At 36.8% G+C, this 18,142-nt stretch overlaps 1 protein-coding gene across 2 annotated transcripts in view; it reads right to left on the bottom strand.

Annotated features, from left to right (window-relative positions):
• LOC130572883 (zinc finger and BTB domain-containing protein 14) overlaps positions 1-18,063 on the bottom strand; it is a 31,697-nt gene extending 13,634 nt beyond the window's left edge. Inside the window, exons 1-3 of one of the 2 annotated variants that reach the window (XM_057364894.1) lie at positions 17,989-18,063; positions 16,591-16,660; positions 15,625-16,180 (exon numbers count right to left, since the gene is read on the bottom strand). In XM_057364894.1, the coding sequence (XP_057220877.1) occupies positions 15,625-16,180; positions 16,591-16,593 (559 nt within the window). In that variant the 5' untranslated portion in view covers positions 16,594-16,660; positions 17,989-18,063. Of the gene's footprint in view, positions 1-11,746; positions 16,181-16,590; positions 16,661-17,988 lie in introns of those variants that run through there. The other variant, XM_057364893.1, reaches the window with a different exon arrangement.
• Positions 18,064-18,142: the final 79 nt, after the last annotated feature.

Here is an 18,142-nt window from a genome sequence, read left to right as displayed (position 1 = left end):
ATCCTTACACGCAATGTAAAATAACACATTTTTATTTACTTCTCAAACTGCCTAAAGCAGSTCAGTTCAGGAAAAGTGAAGAAGCTAAACCTTGCAATGTTTAGCTTGTGTGAATTTCATGTATCATCCCCCACCGTGAGGGCAGCACAACATGCACAATTCCTCCAGGAAAGATAAATGCCCAGACTTCTCACTGAGTTTGGACTGCATTTCCTATCCATCAGCACACCATTAATCAATCAGCACAACACAGTGCTCTGAAGCTCCGGTCAAATAAAACCAAGCAAGGAGAAAACATACTTTTCTCAGTTCCTGTTTCTGGAACAGTCTCAATGTTAAGTAGGAAGGAAGAAAATGAACAAATGAAAAATATGAATAATTTTGCATACCTACACATACCAATACATGGTCTAAATTGAGCCAGGAAGTCCAATTTTGGCATGGAATAMTGGCCATTTTGTAATAATTTTGATTTAGCTATCTCAGTAATATCCAGGCTTGGTTTTGGAGTTGTTTTGATTGGTTTTATACTGTCTTGTTATTTTTTTTTAAAGTAGATAAAAGTTTGAGGGAGTTGAAGATTTACAGGAAAGTATCTATTCAGTAAATAATCAGTAGGCTTCACCTTTTTAAAAGTCTATTTAAACTTAACAAGCTGCTTCTGCTCCTACACATTTATTACATATGTAATAAACATAGTCCATTAATTCACAGTTCTGAAATAACATATCCAAGACCTTAAGGAAAAGACCACGATCTCACCTATCTGCAAAATCTTATTTTTCCAGAGAATTTCCTCTTGATTGTTGCTTTGTTTTCCTTTTTCCACCACATCCAGGATGTTTATCATTCYGACCTGATCCATTTCCAGTTAGATAAATCTTTTACTTCTCCCCTCACACCCCAACAAATAAATGGAACAGAAATTGAGGTCATTCATCACAATGAGATAAAATCAGAAAGTTGACTCAAGAAATGAAACTCTGTTTCTTAGTAAACGTATAGTATTCTTACAGCATATGGCCTTAAGTACTATGAAGATGCTAAAAATGTATAAACATATATTTTTTTTAATATTATTTTTTTAATATCTGGAGAAGAGATAATGCTGAGGAAGAGCTGATTTGCAGGGAAGAAAAGCAATAAAAAATTAGAATCTACTCAGGCTTGCTCTGCTTGAATACAACAGATTGTTTTATCATATCTTTTACAAATTCCCATTTAGTTGCCCTATGTATTTTATGGGTACATTTACAACAAAAACCATGGGCTTTTCTTTGAGTAAAAGAAAACTGAAGAATGACTATACAAAACTGTGTTGGACAGAAGATTTTTTTTTCCCCTCTATGGATTAGAGTTGTGAAAAGAACAATTCATGCAGTTATTAATGAGATTTGAGGTTTATTCTTTGTCAGCCTTTGGAGAAAAAGCGAGCATGTTTTCATTATTTTAGAGGTAATCTCTTCCTGCCATATTCCAGTCCCACAGAGCATTTCAAAAACTTGTACAGTTAATGGTGACAGTCTGACAGACAAAAGGAGTTCAGAAAAGAGTCACTAATACTGAAAGGTCTATTACAAAAAGCAGTGGCTGGTTCTATTAAGATAAATAACTTGGTCCCAATTTCAGAACACAATGTAAGTGAACGTATCAAATTAGAGAACAACCAGGCAGTTAAATAGAGAAAATTAACAAGATTGTTSAAAAGAGATACTATTTTTTCCCAAAAATTAGACTGCTTTGGGTTAGCAAAGGTAGTCCCAATATACGTTTTTGGTTTGTTTTTTTTTTTAATGGAAGTGTAAAGCTTTTGGGTTCTTCCAGTTTCAAGGAAGACAAAACTTCTGTGGGCTTTGCAAAACAAAGGTATTAATAGTTATTCATTGTTAAATTGCAGCATTTACTTTCCCTTTTCTATTGACCCACTATTTTACTGACTGTTATACATCTTTAACAAAGTTATTTTCAAGTCATTTCACTACAGAAGAGATTACACGACTTACATTTATATCCTGGAGCTACTGGGCCTCTCATCCCTTTTATCCCTTTCTGAAAAACCAACTGCCTGTTTCCAAGCAGAATGCACCAAATCCAATACAGATTTGCTGTAGTTTCGCTTCTTCTATAGGTTAGTACAAAAGTGTATGATACACTAAAGATTCTGCACCCTTATACAGTGAGACCTCACATTAGGMATGAACTGCTGAAGTCTTCAATTTTATTCCAGCAAAAACTGGACTGAACAAACTTTCTGTTCTCTCCCATTCAAATATGTGGGGTTTTTTTTTTGGGTTTTTTTTTGGTGGGGAAGAAGAAGGAATTGAAATTTGTAAAAAAAAAAAAAACCCAAGAGTTTCAGGGATGGTCTTATTGGCAGCCACTGGTGTGGGTGCGGAGGGGGACTCTCTCCAGTCACTGCAAGGCCACATCCCCCTTTGTGACTCTTTTGTGTAGTCTGACAAGCACAGTCCCCTACACACTTGTATAGGAGGCTCCTGTCCCTGAGGAGAAGTACAGGGGTGACCGTCATAACCTCTGGATAACAGCTAAAAAATCCTAAGCTGAACCACCTTCTCTGAACCTACCTGCCTCTGCCTGCTGGCAGCTCAGGCTCACCCATCACCCCTCCCCGCAGCAGCTCTCCGGCACGGCCGGGGCCTTCCCGCTGGTCCACCCGGCTGGGATCGGGATGCAGCTACCCTTACCTGGAGCGAACACCATGGTGCCGCCCGGACGGCACGGCTCAGCACCTCGGACAGCTCCCGGCTCTCGGAGATCAGCACCTCGAACAGCTCCGGCTCTGCGGAATCAGCACCACGGACACTCCCGGCCCTGCTGGATCAGCACCTCGGACAGCGCCCGTCCCGCCGGGCTCAGCACCACGGACAGCGCCCGGCCCCGCACGGCGGCGGAGGCGGCCGCGGTCCCTCCCTCCACAATGCGGCGGGGCGGGGAGGGGGCCGGGGCGCCGCACGGACACACTCACACACACACACTCCCTGTCTTTCCCATCCCTGCCGTAACTCCTTGCCCTGCAGCGGCAGCAGGGGGAAGGGCAAAAAAGGAGAAAGGCAACAGCGATCTGCCCGGCAGGGAGACTGGCTAATTGATGCTCCTAATTATCTCTCGACAACAGTCCCGCCGCCTGACATTTTGGGGTRCGCTGCTTTCACCGCAAGCTGACAGCCTGGTTAATAGGCTTCAGCGACACCGTACTTTGTCACAGTATTTTCGCTTCCAAAAGCTCAAATGCTGAGGAATTTATACTCTGATTTCACAGGCCCGCTAACCCAGTTGCACCCAACAGCAACACGTTCAGAGGCAACATGAATGCTTCGGCATATAAAAGATGACATTAAGGCAAAAATAGTGAATAAAATAATGAATAGGTAATAAAATGAAGCACATGACGACAAACAGCAGAAGACAACTTAAAATTTCCGACCATCTTTTCTGTTTCAGATTTAATTTACTTTTGTTGGTAGAACCTATGCCCAGATTTCCTATGGACCCTGAACTTCTACAGCAGACGTGAGAAACAGATGGGACAACATTCAGAAAAACTAACTCTCTTCTTTATGCCGAACTTGCAAGACAGATTTTGAAAAACATTATCAGTGCAAATTAGAGASAGTACATTTTTAAAAAATTGCATAAATGTTTGCATGTAATTTTTTGCAGTATGCAATACATTCTCCAATCACATTTTCATAACCTAAGATATTTGCACAAGCTTATTTCATTCTTTTCATAGTCAAGCATTTCAGAAACATAGAATTCTCCAATTAACCTGGGATATRTGAAGTCTTAAAATAAGGCCTTATTCTTAAAATACAGGTACTGTATTGTTATGTGGTCCCTAATGCTTGACGCCTGTGTTCAATGGAGAGTTATCCGTCATGAAAAACAGATGTTACACCACTTCTCAAAAAAAAAAAAAAAAAAAAAAAAAAAAAAAAAAAAAAAAAAAAAAAAAAAAAAAAAAAAAAACAAAAAAAAAAAAAAAATCAAAAAAAAAAATCAAACCAAAAAAATGTTTCTAAGGGATTGTGTTTAGAGATGGTAGAGCAGCTTGCTAAAAGATTTTCAAAACACTAAATATGATTCAGCAATAGAAAAGTCTGTAAGTAATGTGTAAACTTCTAGGGGGGGATATGCAACTTGGTAACAGAACCTACACCATTCTGGTGAAAGAACACAGTTAATTAACAATAATATTAATGAACACCTTTCTTTAACTGCTATCTGTATTTAATCTGATAAAAAATTCAAACAAATCACATTTTATTCTAGAGCTTTCATTTTTCTTGCTCAGATTAAAAGCTACCAGCAAGTAACATTTTCTGCTAGAGGACAAAATGCTATCAAAACTATTTTTGAGCTTCTTTTCTCATATTAATTTCTGAATTTCAGATTGGCTCACAAGTTCAAATGCACTGAAAAAAAAATCACTGAAATAACTGCACAGGACAGAGGTCTATAGTAAACTGTCACCTCAAAAAATGTGTAGTTAATGCAGTGCAACCAAAGAGTGTAGCACTAATTTTTTTTTCCATTCAATTTCAGGTAAGTGGAAAACAACACTAGTTGTTTCTCATTCCCTTGAGAATGAAGCACATTGGTAAAAAGGAGGTTATATCACTAAACCACAATATATTTAAAGATGTGCCATCAACTTGTATGAAATAGGAAGTGTGAAGACATAAAAATGTCTGTTTATATTTTTATCAGTAATTATACAGTCCCTGCCATGTGTATCATTTAAATTCTAATGTTTAAGTGAGGAATTACTGATTTCCATATAACATCAGGGATATAAAATTTCTTTGGTTTGTATCTTTAAAGACCTTTTTGAAGAAGTCTTGATTTACTTATAGAGTACTTTGGTGAGAACTTTAGCACTTTTTTTTTTAACAGATAGCTAACATTTTTAGACAGTTACAAAAATCAATTTGACTGATGTCACCTTAAATCATCCATTGCTGTTCATAATTCTGTGTATTTAGATCTGAAGTAAGCCCTTTATTCTAATGGAACAGAGAACAATTATTTGGTCACAAAGGTTCAGAAGCTTAGTAAGTATGTATTCTGGAAGAAGCCCTTTCTACCCAATTATGTGCAAGGTTTCAATGTTTTGTCAACAAGAATGTATAGCTAACATCTTACAGGTAACGTTTTAAAATCTTTACTGAAAGAATCRCTCAGAACTAATCACCTAAATATCAGTGAACATATTTTAAAATAAAATTAATATAAAGAGAGAATCAAGATTTCATACATTTTACATCAAATGCTGGTATTATATTTTTTAAACATTTTTTTCCCCAACTTTGAGAACTACTTATCTCTGAGCCTTTTTTTCTTTRTCTCCTCCCACACTTATACATTAATAATCAAATCTAGGTTTTAGGGAGGGAAAATCAATATGATTAGGAAACTACTTGAACTATTTGATGCCTGTTGCTAAATTTGCTGTCATCATAATGGTCTTTAAAAAGTGATTTCAGGCACTGACTATCTTACGGTTAAGCTTAATATGAAAAGTCTTTACTAACCAAGGTGCAATATATGATATCTGAAACTGCAAGGAAACTGTTCAGAGGGTAAATTGTAACTGAGTGTCAGCAAGAAATATCTAAATATTRGAGGAATATTTGAAATGTCAACCTACAATCTGTACAGCAGGGATCATAATAGTCAGGATCCTAGATTTAGAAATCTAACATTTAATACCTCTTTGATAATATACCACTAACAGACGGATGGAGAGAATAAACAGAGAAGATAGAAAAGAAAAAAAAAAAAAAAAAAAAGCATCATTCTCCTAAAAAAAAAAAAAAAAAAAAAAAGAAAGAAATCCAATTACCTTTCCATGAGTGCTTCAGAAGGGTAGCAGTGCACAGATTTCCAGCAGCCAGACATGACATCTTGAAGGCTAGAAACAAGATCATGCTACACTTCCCAAGACAGGCAGAAGTGAATRCCATTAAAGATAAGTTGCCCACCAGTATCTTAATTCATTGGTCTATTYATTTTTTGTCATTAATCTGATGAACTAAATAGTAGTCCAGGACTGAGATTTACAAATATGAATACATTTTAGACAGTGTAGGAGAAATAGCTGTACCATTTTCAGATTTTTGTGTTTGTTGGGGTTCTTAAAAGTATCATAAAGATGAGCCCACACCAGGACCTCTCACAGCCTGTAAAGATATCCCAAAAAAACTGCTTCCATCTAAGTAATATTTCTAGCTGATTATATCGCCACCCTCACAAAATCTGAATGTCTTGCACCCATTAATGATTATCTTCCAACAGTCCCACAAAAAGTAAATTGCTATCTTTCTGTTACAGATAGGACTCAAAATTAGAGAAGCTGAACCCAAAGCAAAAGCCAATCAACATGAAACAAAGACGTAGATAAATTTAGGAGGTTTAAATAAAAGATGAATGACTCACCTAAAACATTWCTTCCTATACAACTGAGCAGTGGAGCCAAAGTAATTGCTGCTTCCACCTGCCACAACTCTGCTGGATGTCAGTCCCTTCACCAAGACAGATTAATGAGTCATAGTCCAAAATTTAGAGTTTTTCCATCACATAGGAATTCTTTTATACAGCATGGAATTTTGTCCAGTCAAGTCYTTGGCTAATGACTCTGGATCTAGCAGAGACACTGTGAAATGTAGGCAGAGGCTTGAAAAACCTCACACACAACCACTGCCTCCTGACATGGACCAGACCGTACCATGCTGCACCATACTGAAAGTGCACAGGATGGGTTGGGAGTCTCCTTCAGGGGAAATTCTCATCTTCAAACCTTTCCTGTTCCTATCAGCACAACAATCGTTACACTAAAAATTATTATTTTTCGATGTGTTTTCCTTTTTTCTTTAAAACTCTGATTTGCCACAGCTTATTGGTGCCCGTAACTTGACACACAGGTCATAAAATTAGGCATTTACTCAAGTTTTCAAAGAACTTAGAAGGACAGAAGCATTTATAAACCATGTCAAAACAGGTAGCCAATAAACTAAGGAGAAGAAAAGTCAGCTTTAGAACAAATGAAGATACTTCCAAACTTGCAAAAAATACTATTAGAGTCCCTAATCAATCAGTTATACATTTTGATAAATGTAAATGTTAAATGTTAAACCACATGCTTAATTTAATGCTCAAAGAAAAGAAAAAAAGGCAAAGTCATAACCTGAATGTGCTACTAAATAGCTTAGATTGTTCAAGAACTGAGAACAGGAAATAATACTGAATTGCAGAAATATGAAATACAAATGGTAAATACACAATGCTTCCTAACTTGTCCTATAAAATCAAAAGAATGGGGATTTCATAATGCATGGCTAAAAATTAAATTATGTGGACAAAGAAGAAAAATATATGAATTTTGAATTGTTTGAAAACATCAACTTGACACAATAGAAAAGATTTCAAACACTAGAGTATTAAAACTTTAAATTAGGTTAGCAAGATTCTCAGAGCATAATCCATGTCCAATTGGAAAGTATCTATAATAGGACAATCCTTCTCYAGCAGAATGTATCACATCCATCAAATCAGAGCTCCCGTCTGACTCCATTTAATCTGTCCTTGAAATAATGGGAGATCTACAAGAAAGTCACACAGCTGGATAAAAGAAAAGTTAATTATAGAAGTGGAAAATTAAATCCATGCTTCAAACTGAAAACATTGACTAACACTTTTAAAATGGGTAATTGTTCACTTCAATTAAAACATGATATACCTCTGTTTATGATGGCAGCAATRACATTTTCAAGAATTTCTCATGTATTTCAGGGTAGTTTTTTTTTGTGCAGACTGAATTGCAAAACCTTAGCATAAACAAACCTGCCAGACTCTTTCAAAACTGTAAGTTTTACTTTGTCACTATATGCAGAGCTGTAGATAACTGTTAGTCTAGTAACCAAGCCCAGTTATGTTCAGACCTTTAACTCCTCTGAAATACAAAAGGGTAGAGCCGCTCCTTCCTATTTCCCAAATGGACAGTTGAACCTTTTTCTGTTATTTGATCTAAGATAAACAAATCCAGAAACACAATTAGAATACACATATGCATATGTTTTTTTAAAAATCAACTTTTCAATACAAGCAGCCAAAGAGATCTTACTGCTTTTCAGGGGTGTAAGGTTTCCTATACAATGCTGAAAAGTTAAAAGATTAAACCTTACACCGCCATTACAAAGTTCACATCTCCAAATCCTGGTATAAGTTCTCTTTTATACCTTCAGAGCAAGAATATAGTGGCCATGGTTGTTATAAGTCCTACTGGAGAATTTGGATGAGTTAGTAAAATATCAAAATCAATAATATCAGTAATATAAAATAAGGCACCTTATAAAAAGAAAACATTCAAATGCTGTTGCTTCAAATGGGAAAAAAATCTTGTAAAAACATAGAAAACCTTGAGAAATATCAGAGAACAGAATTCATTTCCAGGGAAGAACTTTACACTGAAATAAGGCAACTCTTAATAAGGAATACCTTCTGGAGCCTCAGCTACACAACTCCAGAACTACATTTAAAACTCATTGTCAAGTATCAAGTCAAACTGTAAGAAAACCCACAATTTGTATATTCAGGCCTTTAAATGGATTCATACTTATACATGGAAATAAATCAAAATCAGTCATTTGAAAACCTTAGGTTTGCCACAGAACCCTAAACTCAGAAGACAGAAAAATAAATTGTTATGATAAAATCTGTCTAGCTGACACCACCTAATGAAATATAGAAACTATTCCTCTACTTTAGATTTACACTACTTGCATTAACAAGAGTGGTTCTTTTTACCCAGCAAGTGATCTAAAAGAGATCTAAAAGACTCTATGTAAATAACTGTGAATATTGTTTACCTCCAAGACTTGAAAATATTAATTTATGTTGAAAAATGCATTTTTTCATCCTTTKTAGATTCCARTTTTGTCCTTCAGTGAATTAAATACCTATTGTATTTTWTTTAAAACTCTTTTCTMCTTAAGTTGAGCAATTCAAGGCTGYGTAGAACTGTTAGATAAGAGGCAAACAGGGTCAGATTAATTGAAACAATTAAAGAAAGAGAAAAAAAGCCCACTCAACTTCAACCCCCAARTTCCATTCTCCTTAAAAAGCAGAAATGACACACATAGATCTCCCTCCTCAAAATCCCCCAAAGTCTATCAGCAGTGGATGTTGCAAAGAAGTGATGTCTGATCCRTTCTGTTGCCTGGCTGCTTCTCACAAACACTGTGCAGCACGTGCTGTGTTTCATCACCTTGTATTTAATGTGGTGCCAAAGTGGGGCAAGTCCTGCTCCCTTCCTTCTCCTAACTCCAGCAGTGTGCTCCTGCAACTTACTTTGGATCAAACCTAATGAATTTGCTCAAAGAGGTAGGTCAATTTAAAACTATCTCCCTTAAGCACTGAATTGCTCTCTTATATAAGACTACTCTACTGGCTTATTCTAAAGCCACAAAAGTCACTAAATTCGAGGCAAACAAGAGGGAAGAAACAGGTGAGAAGGTAACAGCAAGAAAGGAAAGCAGAAAATGGGATTACCCCTTTTAGCAACAATTTGCAGTTTCACTRTGGCAGTCAAAACACAAAGCTGCTGTCTCAGGAGGCAGCTCTACAATAGCTTAAGCTGCTCTAAATTGATGCTGCTCTTCCAATGACCAGAGTGGAATTTCCACCAATGGAGCCAGTGGAGCTCCACTATGCTCCATTCTCCTGTCTGAGCAATTTGCAATTCCACTACAGTGCTTTGTTTCTGTAAGCACTGCTTGTGGTACCCTCTTTCCTGAAAAAAAAAACCCAGTGAAGAAGGAAAACTTAGATGCAGGAAAGCTTGGCATTTAGAATATTTTAAAAGAAAAAAACACTAAGTCGCTTGCATATACAGATTACTGAAATGTATAGACAGGCCACAGGGAGAAAGTCAGAAAACTACAAATGTAAGCACTGTAGGGTTTGGGTGGTTTTGGTTATTGTTTTAACAGAATGGGTTTACACCAGAAAATACATTTTTCCAAACATAAGAAAAATTTTCATGCTTTAGTGGGAAAAGCTATAAAGAGCTCTCATGATTTAATGATTTCATTAAGATGATCTATATTCAATGGATCATATCTATTCACTTAATTTACTTCTGAATGAAAATACTACTTTAAATCTATTTATTGCATAATATGTAGCATGTAGTTACTGTCCTTTATATTTCTTCAAAATGGCTCAGTATTATAGAAAACGCATTTGGAAATTCAGTTCAGTAAGAATTCTAATTTCTTGTTAGTACTACTCACTTTACAAACTCATGCTCTCGAACTACAGACTTAYAAAAAAAAAAAAAATCATGGAAGGAATTTAAGATACAGGTATCCAGAAGTTCTGCTTTGGCCATAGTTTTTGATACCCATACACCAAACAGGTCAGATGTAGTACATCTTTATTCATATGGTCCACATATTTTTCAGGCTTACCTATAAAAATTAGATGCTTAGCTACTGAACAATAAAAATGCCAGTAAATTCAAAAATACACATTAACCAGATTCAAAAATATWATTTCTATTTTAAAGAGCTGCAGTGCTGTTCATATTGGAACCACTGAAGTTCACCAAGTTTCAGAGTTCTATAAATAACTAAATGAGAAGGGCATGTAAATAATACAGAAAGACATTGGAGAGAACACTAAAAAATATATCAATATAAAAACAAAAATCACTATTTTTAGCTATTCTGTTATTACAGATTTTTTGCACTACATTTAAAAATACTTCCTGAGAATAGGTGTCTCAACTCTCATGACACATATTTAACAAATCTATTCATGGAAATCCTCCATCTGTTCTGAAATGAGTAAGAATGTTACTATAATTGTTTTAGATCTATATGAAGACAAATGACAGACCAACTGCTGTAATGGAATTTTTAATGAAATGTGCACGTTTCTGGGTGATTGGGCACACTACTGTGATCTAAGGACTGAAAAAAAAGAAAATTCCTTAGATCTATCTTTACCTTCCTGGCAGAATGATCCTGTTCTGTACCTATCTGTAGAAGTTTACATTCAGAAAAGTCATCTGTTGGARGCAGTAGATGTAGTGTCTCTCATAAATGCTTTGTCTCTTCCCTAACACTAGACATGTCTATATTAATAAAATACTTAATAAAAGATAATCTGTCCCTAAAAATATACTCTAGCCTTAGGGTAGACTTTCTGATATCATCTGATATTTCATTCTGTATTTCACACAACTCTTTTAAAAATATCCGTACTTAATGGAATCATGAAAGTAATCTCGATATTAGAAAACTGAGGCTGGATCTTCACAAGAACTTAACTTTGGCTACCTAAATTGCAAGACTTTGAGGAGTACTTAGTATTCTGTAGCTTACATGACAAATAGAAGCTGACCTCAAACTTTTGCTACTGACATGAGCTTAAGGAATTGCTTTTCACARAACAACCTTTAGACCTAATTGCCARGTCTAAACCTTTGTAAAAGATTAAAGCAGGAAAACAAAACCACAAATACTCACTCAATTGTGAGATGCTTCATTTTCTAATATTTCTTTGACTATTGATAAGAAAAGTGTTCAAAAGAAGGGTTGAGGAGTGGAGAAGTTCTGAAAGGTATTCTTTCCTGAACTTCTAGTTTCCAAACTGGGTTTGCCAAACAAACAGTAGCATACCAGTGGCTATAACAATTGGGAAATTAAGCAGACACCACAGTTCAAAGTGTGTTGGGTTATGCTCCTTTTTCTCTTAAAAAAAAAAAAAATCCTAACAAAAAGCCTTCTAAGCAATGTTAGACTAGTCTGGCCCCAGTAGAGTCAACAGCAAAATTCCCATTATTTGGCCAGAATCRTCCACTGTTTCAAACTCCAAAAGAAGTTGTCACCCCTGTCAAAGCAAAAACAAAAGCTTGCCCATTCCTCGATTGACACAGCTCACAGCTTACACAGCTTATAGTTTATCAGGCTGGAAAACCTCCGTGGCTTGGAGCTGACACACGCCTGTTTTTGCACATGGTGTTTTTTGGCACAGACAGGAGAGACATGGGAGCAGTAGTGTCATAAGATGCAGACAGATCTACCTGAACTTCACAGACACACCYCCACAATATACAGGCTGATATTCCTTCAGAATATACAGATGAGTTTAGAGCACATTAACAAGAATGTGTAAATAGTTAAGGATACCTCCAGGCCTCCACGCTTGTAACTCTTATAGATGTAAGCCGTAACAACAGCAGAATTTACTCTGATGTAACACAGAATGTTATCACACTTTCAGCTGTGAATCTTCTCATGCAAGCCTCCCTTCTATAACCATTTCAAATTCACAGCCTGACTACTTGTGCTCAAAAGTCAGGGTCTATTTTCTTTGACTGCAGAGGWAATTTTCTTTAACTGTAATACTTGAGTTCTGTCCTTCCACTCAAGCATCTGCTGTCCCAGCGAGTTCCATTTTAATTTATTATTTTCMAAAAAAAATCCTATGAGGCTCTTCTTGAGGGGATATTCAGCTTACCCCTCAGCTTCAAAGCAGAAGTTATCATATTTAAACCATTTCTAACTGATGTTTGTGTAACCCATTCTTGAATGTCAGCACTAGCGGAGATTGCAGTACCTCCCCAGGCATTCTGTTTTAGTAATTCATTATCAAATCCTTTAAAAGTTTTTTGCTTTTTTTTTTAAACATAATTGTTTACTGCTGTAATTTAAGCTCATTGCTTCTTGCACTCTTCATAGAAAACCTTGAGAAAATTTACTTTCTTCATGTTTTACACTTTAAAACTCTTATCACAGATCTGTTTTGTACAGTCTTACCAACCCCAATTTACCTAGGAAGAAGTGCACACAATTTCAGATAAGAAAACATAGCAAGACTAATATATTTAGAAAAAAAAAAGTAGATCCTATTTTGGACCAACTATCTTTATATCTATGATCATATACAGTAAAACATTTTAACAATGGTCATTTATCATGTTCCTCAAGAGAACCAATAAAATGCAATGAATACACATCCTCTGATGTTGCACAGGTACAAAATGTATAGTTTGTTTACAAACTAATATTACTGAATGTAAAATGAAGCAACATTTTAAAAAAATATATTGGTAAAGGTCCAAAGTTTACATTTTCTAAAATATTAAGGTCATGTCTTATTTACAGACCAGCATTCAAACAATTACTGGCATTTTAAGATAACTGCTTAACCTGATGAATACATGAATAAAATGAAGCTGTAAAAAAAACTTCAACCAAATAAAAACCCCTCAATAATCAAAGTTCCATATAACAGTTCCAAAACCACTATTTTAAATTTCTATTTAGAAAAGCAAGATGTGATCTACCACACAGTAACTTACCAGAAACTGGTCTAACACTTTGATATGCTATAGGTATCGCAAGTGACCAATGTTACCAATCATGTGCCCAAGAGTGTTTTTATGCCCATTCCAACTTCAAACGAAGTTTTCACAACAGCTATAGTATTTACAATTTAAAACAAAGGCTCAATATACCTTTGGATTACATTGCCACTGTTACTGGGTCTTGATGACTACATGTAGTAGACTGCAATCCAAAGACCACTTGTTAACTTTGTGAGTTAACTATAAAATTATCAGCATGTACCCAAGCTGGTCTTAAAAAAAAATAGACTAAGCAACTGACTAACAGCAAACACTCACTCAGGATCGATTATGACAGAATTCACTCACTGAAGTCTCCCTCTTGAGAGGTGGTGTGTCAGAAGGTGGAACCTTTTAAATTTGAACAGGACCTATGAGCTGGTATGACCAGCCAGGACACAAACCTCAGCTGAGCCCCACGGGCAGGATGTGACATCGGTGGCTGCAGCTCTGGGAGTCTGGAAGTGACACCTGGTCACCTGCTGGTGCAGCTATTAATCTGCCTTCRCTGTGCTAGGTTAGGTGAACTGAAAGCAGCATAATAAAAAAGTCCAGGCTGTATTAGCTTTTAGTGATTTCTACYGGGTTTGAGTAAGGAGCATGCTGCACCCTTTTTCCTTTGTGGCCCATATCTGGAGCCCTGCATAAAAGTGAACATGAGAACAAATGAGGCAGACTTTTTTGCCCACAGAAGGGATAGGTGAATGCCACGACACTTCTGCTTTGCCAGCCAGAATCACTGTGAATAATGCAATTTTTTCAAGAAAGCATTAAAAATTTGCCAYCTTTATAAAAATAAGAGGATATCTGAGGGAATGGAATGAGAAGCAGTTTCATTTTGATCACCGTCCTCCTTCACACTCTGTTGTACCAACCTACATTAGGTGAAAAAAGGAGGAATTAAAAAGCTTAGGAAATCAATGTCTGCTTCTCAAAAAATTGTAGGCTTAACACCTCAGAATTATGAAAATGAAGTCTTTTCTTTCCACATTTGTGATTTTTGAGATCTCAGCATTTTCAAACATAACTCACTGATTCCCACTGATTGCCATGTTTATGTTGTATTCAGTATTCCATACTGGATGAAGCAAAGTATCGCCCAGTGATGACCCCTGTTTTATAGAGAACTTGATCACATTCTCGAATTAAAGCAGTTATTAGTGCATTATACTGCTAAGAACAACAAAACTGTTTCACATTCTAAGAATACCCATCTCTGAAATGTTTTAAAACACTTAACCAAGCAATGCTATATTATCCTATGWAATATATTCATAACGTATTCATATCCTCTAAAAATATGCTTTCTTGAAAAGATTCTCAGTCTAAATGTATACCAACAATAGATTTTGTTCCATTGAATTTCTTATATTATTTCAGATAAAGTTCCTGCTCTAGTTTTCAACTACAGGCTATAGTTTCTAATTGCTGCTCTGCTTCAGCAGCCATGGCTGCTGCCTGTAACTGTTCTGTTTCACTCTGGATGGAATTGGCTGCCGTAACTTGCTTTCTTTCACTGTGCATATTGTTCTCATGCCTTTTTAGGTCAGATGCCTTAGCAAATGCTTTAGTGCAGGAACTGCAGACAAAAGGTTTCTCTCCTCGGTGCCTTCTTTCATGGTCTTTGAGGTGGGACTTGTGCTTGAAAGCTTTATCACACATATGGCATGCAAATGGCCTCTCATTACTGTGAACTCTTTCGTGCTTTTTTAGATCGGGCGCACGAATAAAAGATTTCCCACACACCTCGCAACTGTAAGGCTTGTAACCTGTGTGTATTTTCAAGTGTTCTTTCAAATGAGCTTGCGTGGTAAAGCCCTTTGTACACATTTCACAAACAAATGGTCTGTCTGCAGTGTGTAGTTTTTCATGTTTTCTCAAACGTGCTTCATCAGAAAACGTCTTGCCACAAGCCTGACATACAATGTGTTCCCTGTGACCGTAAAGCAAGTACTCAAACTTCATATCCCCAGCTGCTGTGGTCCAGCCTGGTGTCTGYTCATCTTTCACTTCACTTATGCCATCATTAAATGTGAGTGCCTGAGGGGTCTGAGATCCTAAGTCTTTAGATTCCGTTGTTTCCATAGGCTCTACTTCTTGACCATAGCAGTTTACTTTTCGAACTTCTTCACTTCCCAACTCTTTCAGAATTGCCTCTTGCACTCTCAGGGTAGTGGTTGGTGACTTACCATCTTCCTGACTTGGGGGAGTGCCTTCCACTGTCACATCTGATGGACTGTCATCATGATCTCCAATCTCTTCCACCTCATCATCTTGGGTATCATTGGGCTCCCCTATAGAACGGTTCATTTTTAGACAGTACTTGCTCTTGGACTGTGTGTTTTCTTCAGGACTGGATACATCACGTTTTTGAGAGCAGAGTTTATCAAGAAACCGAATACCGAGGATCTGGCCTGAAGACATCATCAAGTTCACATCCTCTTTCTTAACAGAAATCTTTGCAGTATACATATAATTGAGAACTTCCTCAAAAATATCAGAACGAAGAAAATCTATTTCTATTACTGATGAACTATCAACTTCAAGTTTTTTGAAAAGCTTTTTGAAGTAGGTACTGCAGGCAGCAAGCACGCACCTATGGGCTCTGAACTTAACATCTTCCACCACAATAGCGATGTCACAAAATTCTCCTTCCAAACGTTGTTCATTCAACGTTTTTAGGAACACAGTTTTGTGATCGTCGTCATTATATTTAATGGTTTCAGACATACTGATGAAAAACTCCTGCAAATTAATGAAAAAGTTTTGTAATTTTTAYAAAGCAGTCTAAATCACAAGATCTCAAAAGATAAAGCCATTTACATAATAAAAAATTCACCTTTTTTAAATAAAATTACCAGAAAAAAAGCCCTTTAGATTATAAAAACATTATTCTGAAACTGATTTTAAAATTTTGAATACATATATATGTTTCCCTAGGTTATACACTTTACTGTTATTCAAACCTTTATTGATTCAGTCATACAAAACTGTAAACTTGCTTTGTGAAACTGCAATTCTCAGTAAATGTATAATCCAATTCATGRGTAATTATTATAGCTAAAGGAAAAGTTAATATTCAAAAATGTGTAAGAAATAAATCTAAATGCATCAGCACAACAAATTAAATTTGAAATATCAAATATAAGCCTTACCATGAACAATGCAGGATGTTTTCTGAGCAAATGATTATTAAATTGATCCTCAGAACAGGCCACCTTCAGCCTGAAAAACAGGAAGATAATAACATTTCAAGAAATTATAAGACCTATTCCCAAAATCCTTTTAAATGTGTGCTTAAAACACAGTATTTTCAGTTATTTAAAGTTAGATGAAATKTACTGTTAAAACACCTAGTTGTTTTTTTTCAATGACACTACAAACAACTGAATAAACCATGTTTTTCTTGCCTCTGGCTACTGCACTTCCCTGTTTCCTCTTTCCTGCTACTCAACTTTGCACTAAAGGTCTGAAAACCTCCCCAGGAATCACCATAGTTAATGYAGTAACCAACCCATCAAGAAGGTGGTCAGTCTTCTGCTGAACCAGAGAGCTGAGCAAGCCTAGCAGAAGGATTGGCAAGCAGGCCAAGCATCCCAAAGGACAGCAGACCAGGGATAGGGATGAATGCACATCCAGGACCAGGGAAAGAGACAAGAAGGGCACCAGATTTCCAAACTATGGGTATACCAAAAAATGGAAGCACAATACAAACCACATAATTCAAATTATACAACCCCAGCAGACAACTAATTGTGCAGAAGAGGGAAACACAGYGGAGAAGGGAAATTTAGCAAATCCTGTGCCACCTGGCACAGAGCTGCTGGGAATTTCTTCTCTAAATTCTAATTTATCTTTAACCATATATGAAACAGAAGCATATGACAGGTATGATGACAGCTAGCAACTAGTACTCTTGCTGTCTTTCACATAGTATGGGAAAAACTGGCTCCCTACAAATACCTCTGCAGGTATGGCATCTCTGCTATAGTGTCCCTGGCTACAAAGAAAAWTTTTTTTAAAAAGCCAAAATTCTTTTCTTAGTCCTAAATAATCAAATTTTAAGATAGCCAGATAGCAAGTGTGTAAATATTTTAAATCCACAAAAGAAAAGAAAACAAACAAAAAAACTGTATATATTTCTGGGCTGCCTGGGTCAGCTGGCCCAGGAAAACGTCTCAGCCCAGCATTGAGGATGATAGGACAAGCAACTATTTCAACGGGATCTTTTGAGAATTCTTTGCAAGATGGGAAAAATGCTTACTTTTTAAGCAAGCACAAAATGTCGCTKCTAATAATCTATGAGCAATTGGACCGTCCTCTTAAATAATATGCAATTTTGTTGCAATTCTGTCGACACTAAGAASAAATTATAGAAGTAATTGGATGAAAAGAGGGTTGCGGAGTACACAGGGCTGTGTAACTGGCAAAGAACGAAGTTAGTGCTTTGCGAAGGGAGCAGGGCAAGCACATGCCCAGAGCGTTTCCAGCTCTGATTTAAAAAAGCTCTGGTTACTTATTCCACTGGGCAATTCTGATGTATTCCTACGCACACTTTATGCTCGGCCGCTGCCGCCGCAGGGCCGCGGAGAGCTGTGTCCGGGACTGTGACTGCTCGGGACGCGCTCGCTGCCTCCCCGCGCCGGCTCTGGCGGCCGCCGTGCCCGTGGCCGCGGAGGCGCACGCCCGCTCCACGCACCCGCGGGC

This window comes from Malurus melanocephalus, unplaced genomic scaffold (assembly GCF_030028575.1).
Source record: "Malurus melanocephalus ecotype Western Australia unplaced genomic scaffold, MMel_1.1 scaffold_44, whole genome shotgun sequence".
In the NCBI taxonomy this organism is placed as follows: Eukaryota; Metazoa; Chordata; class Aves; order Passeriformes; family Maluridae; genus Malurus; species Malurus melanocephalus.
The sequence above is the reverse complement of the archived record's forward strand: the minus strand, read 5'-3'. Positions and strand labels throughout refer to the sequence as shown.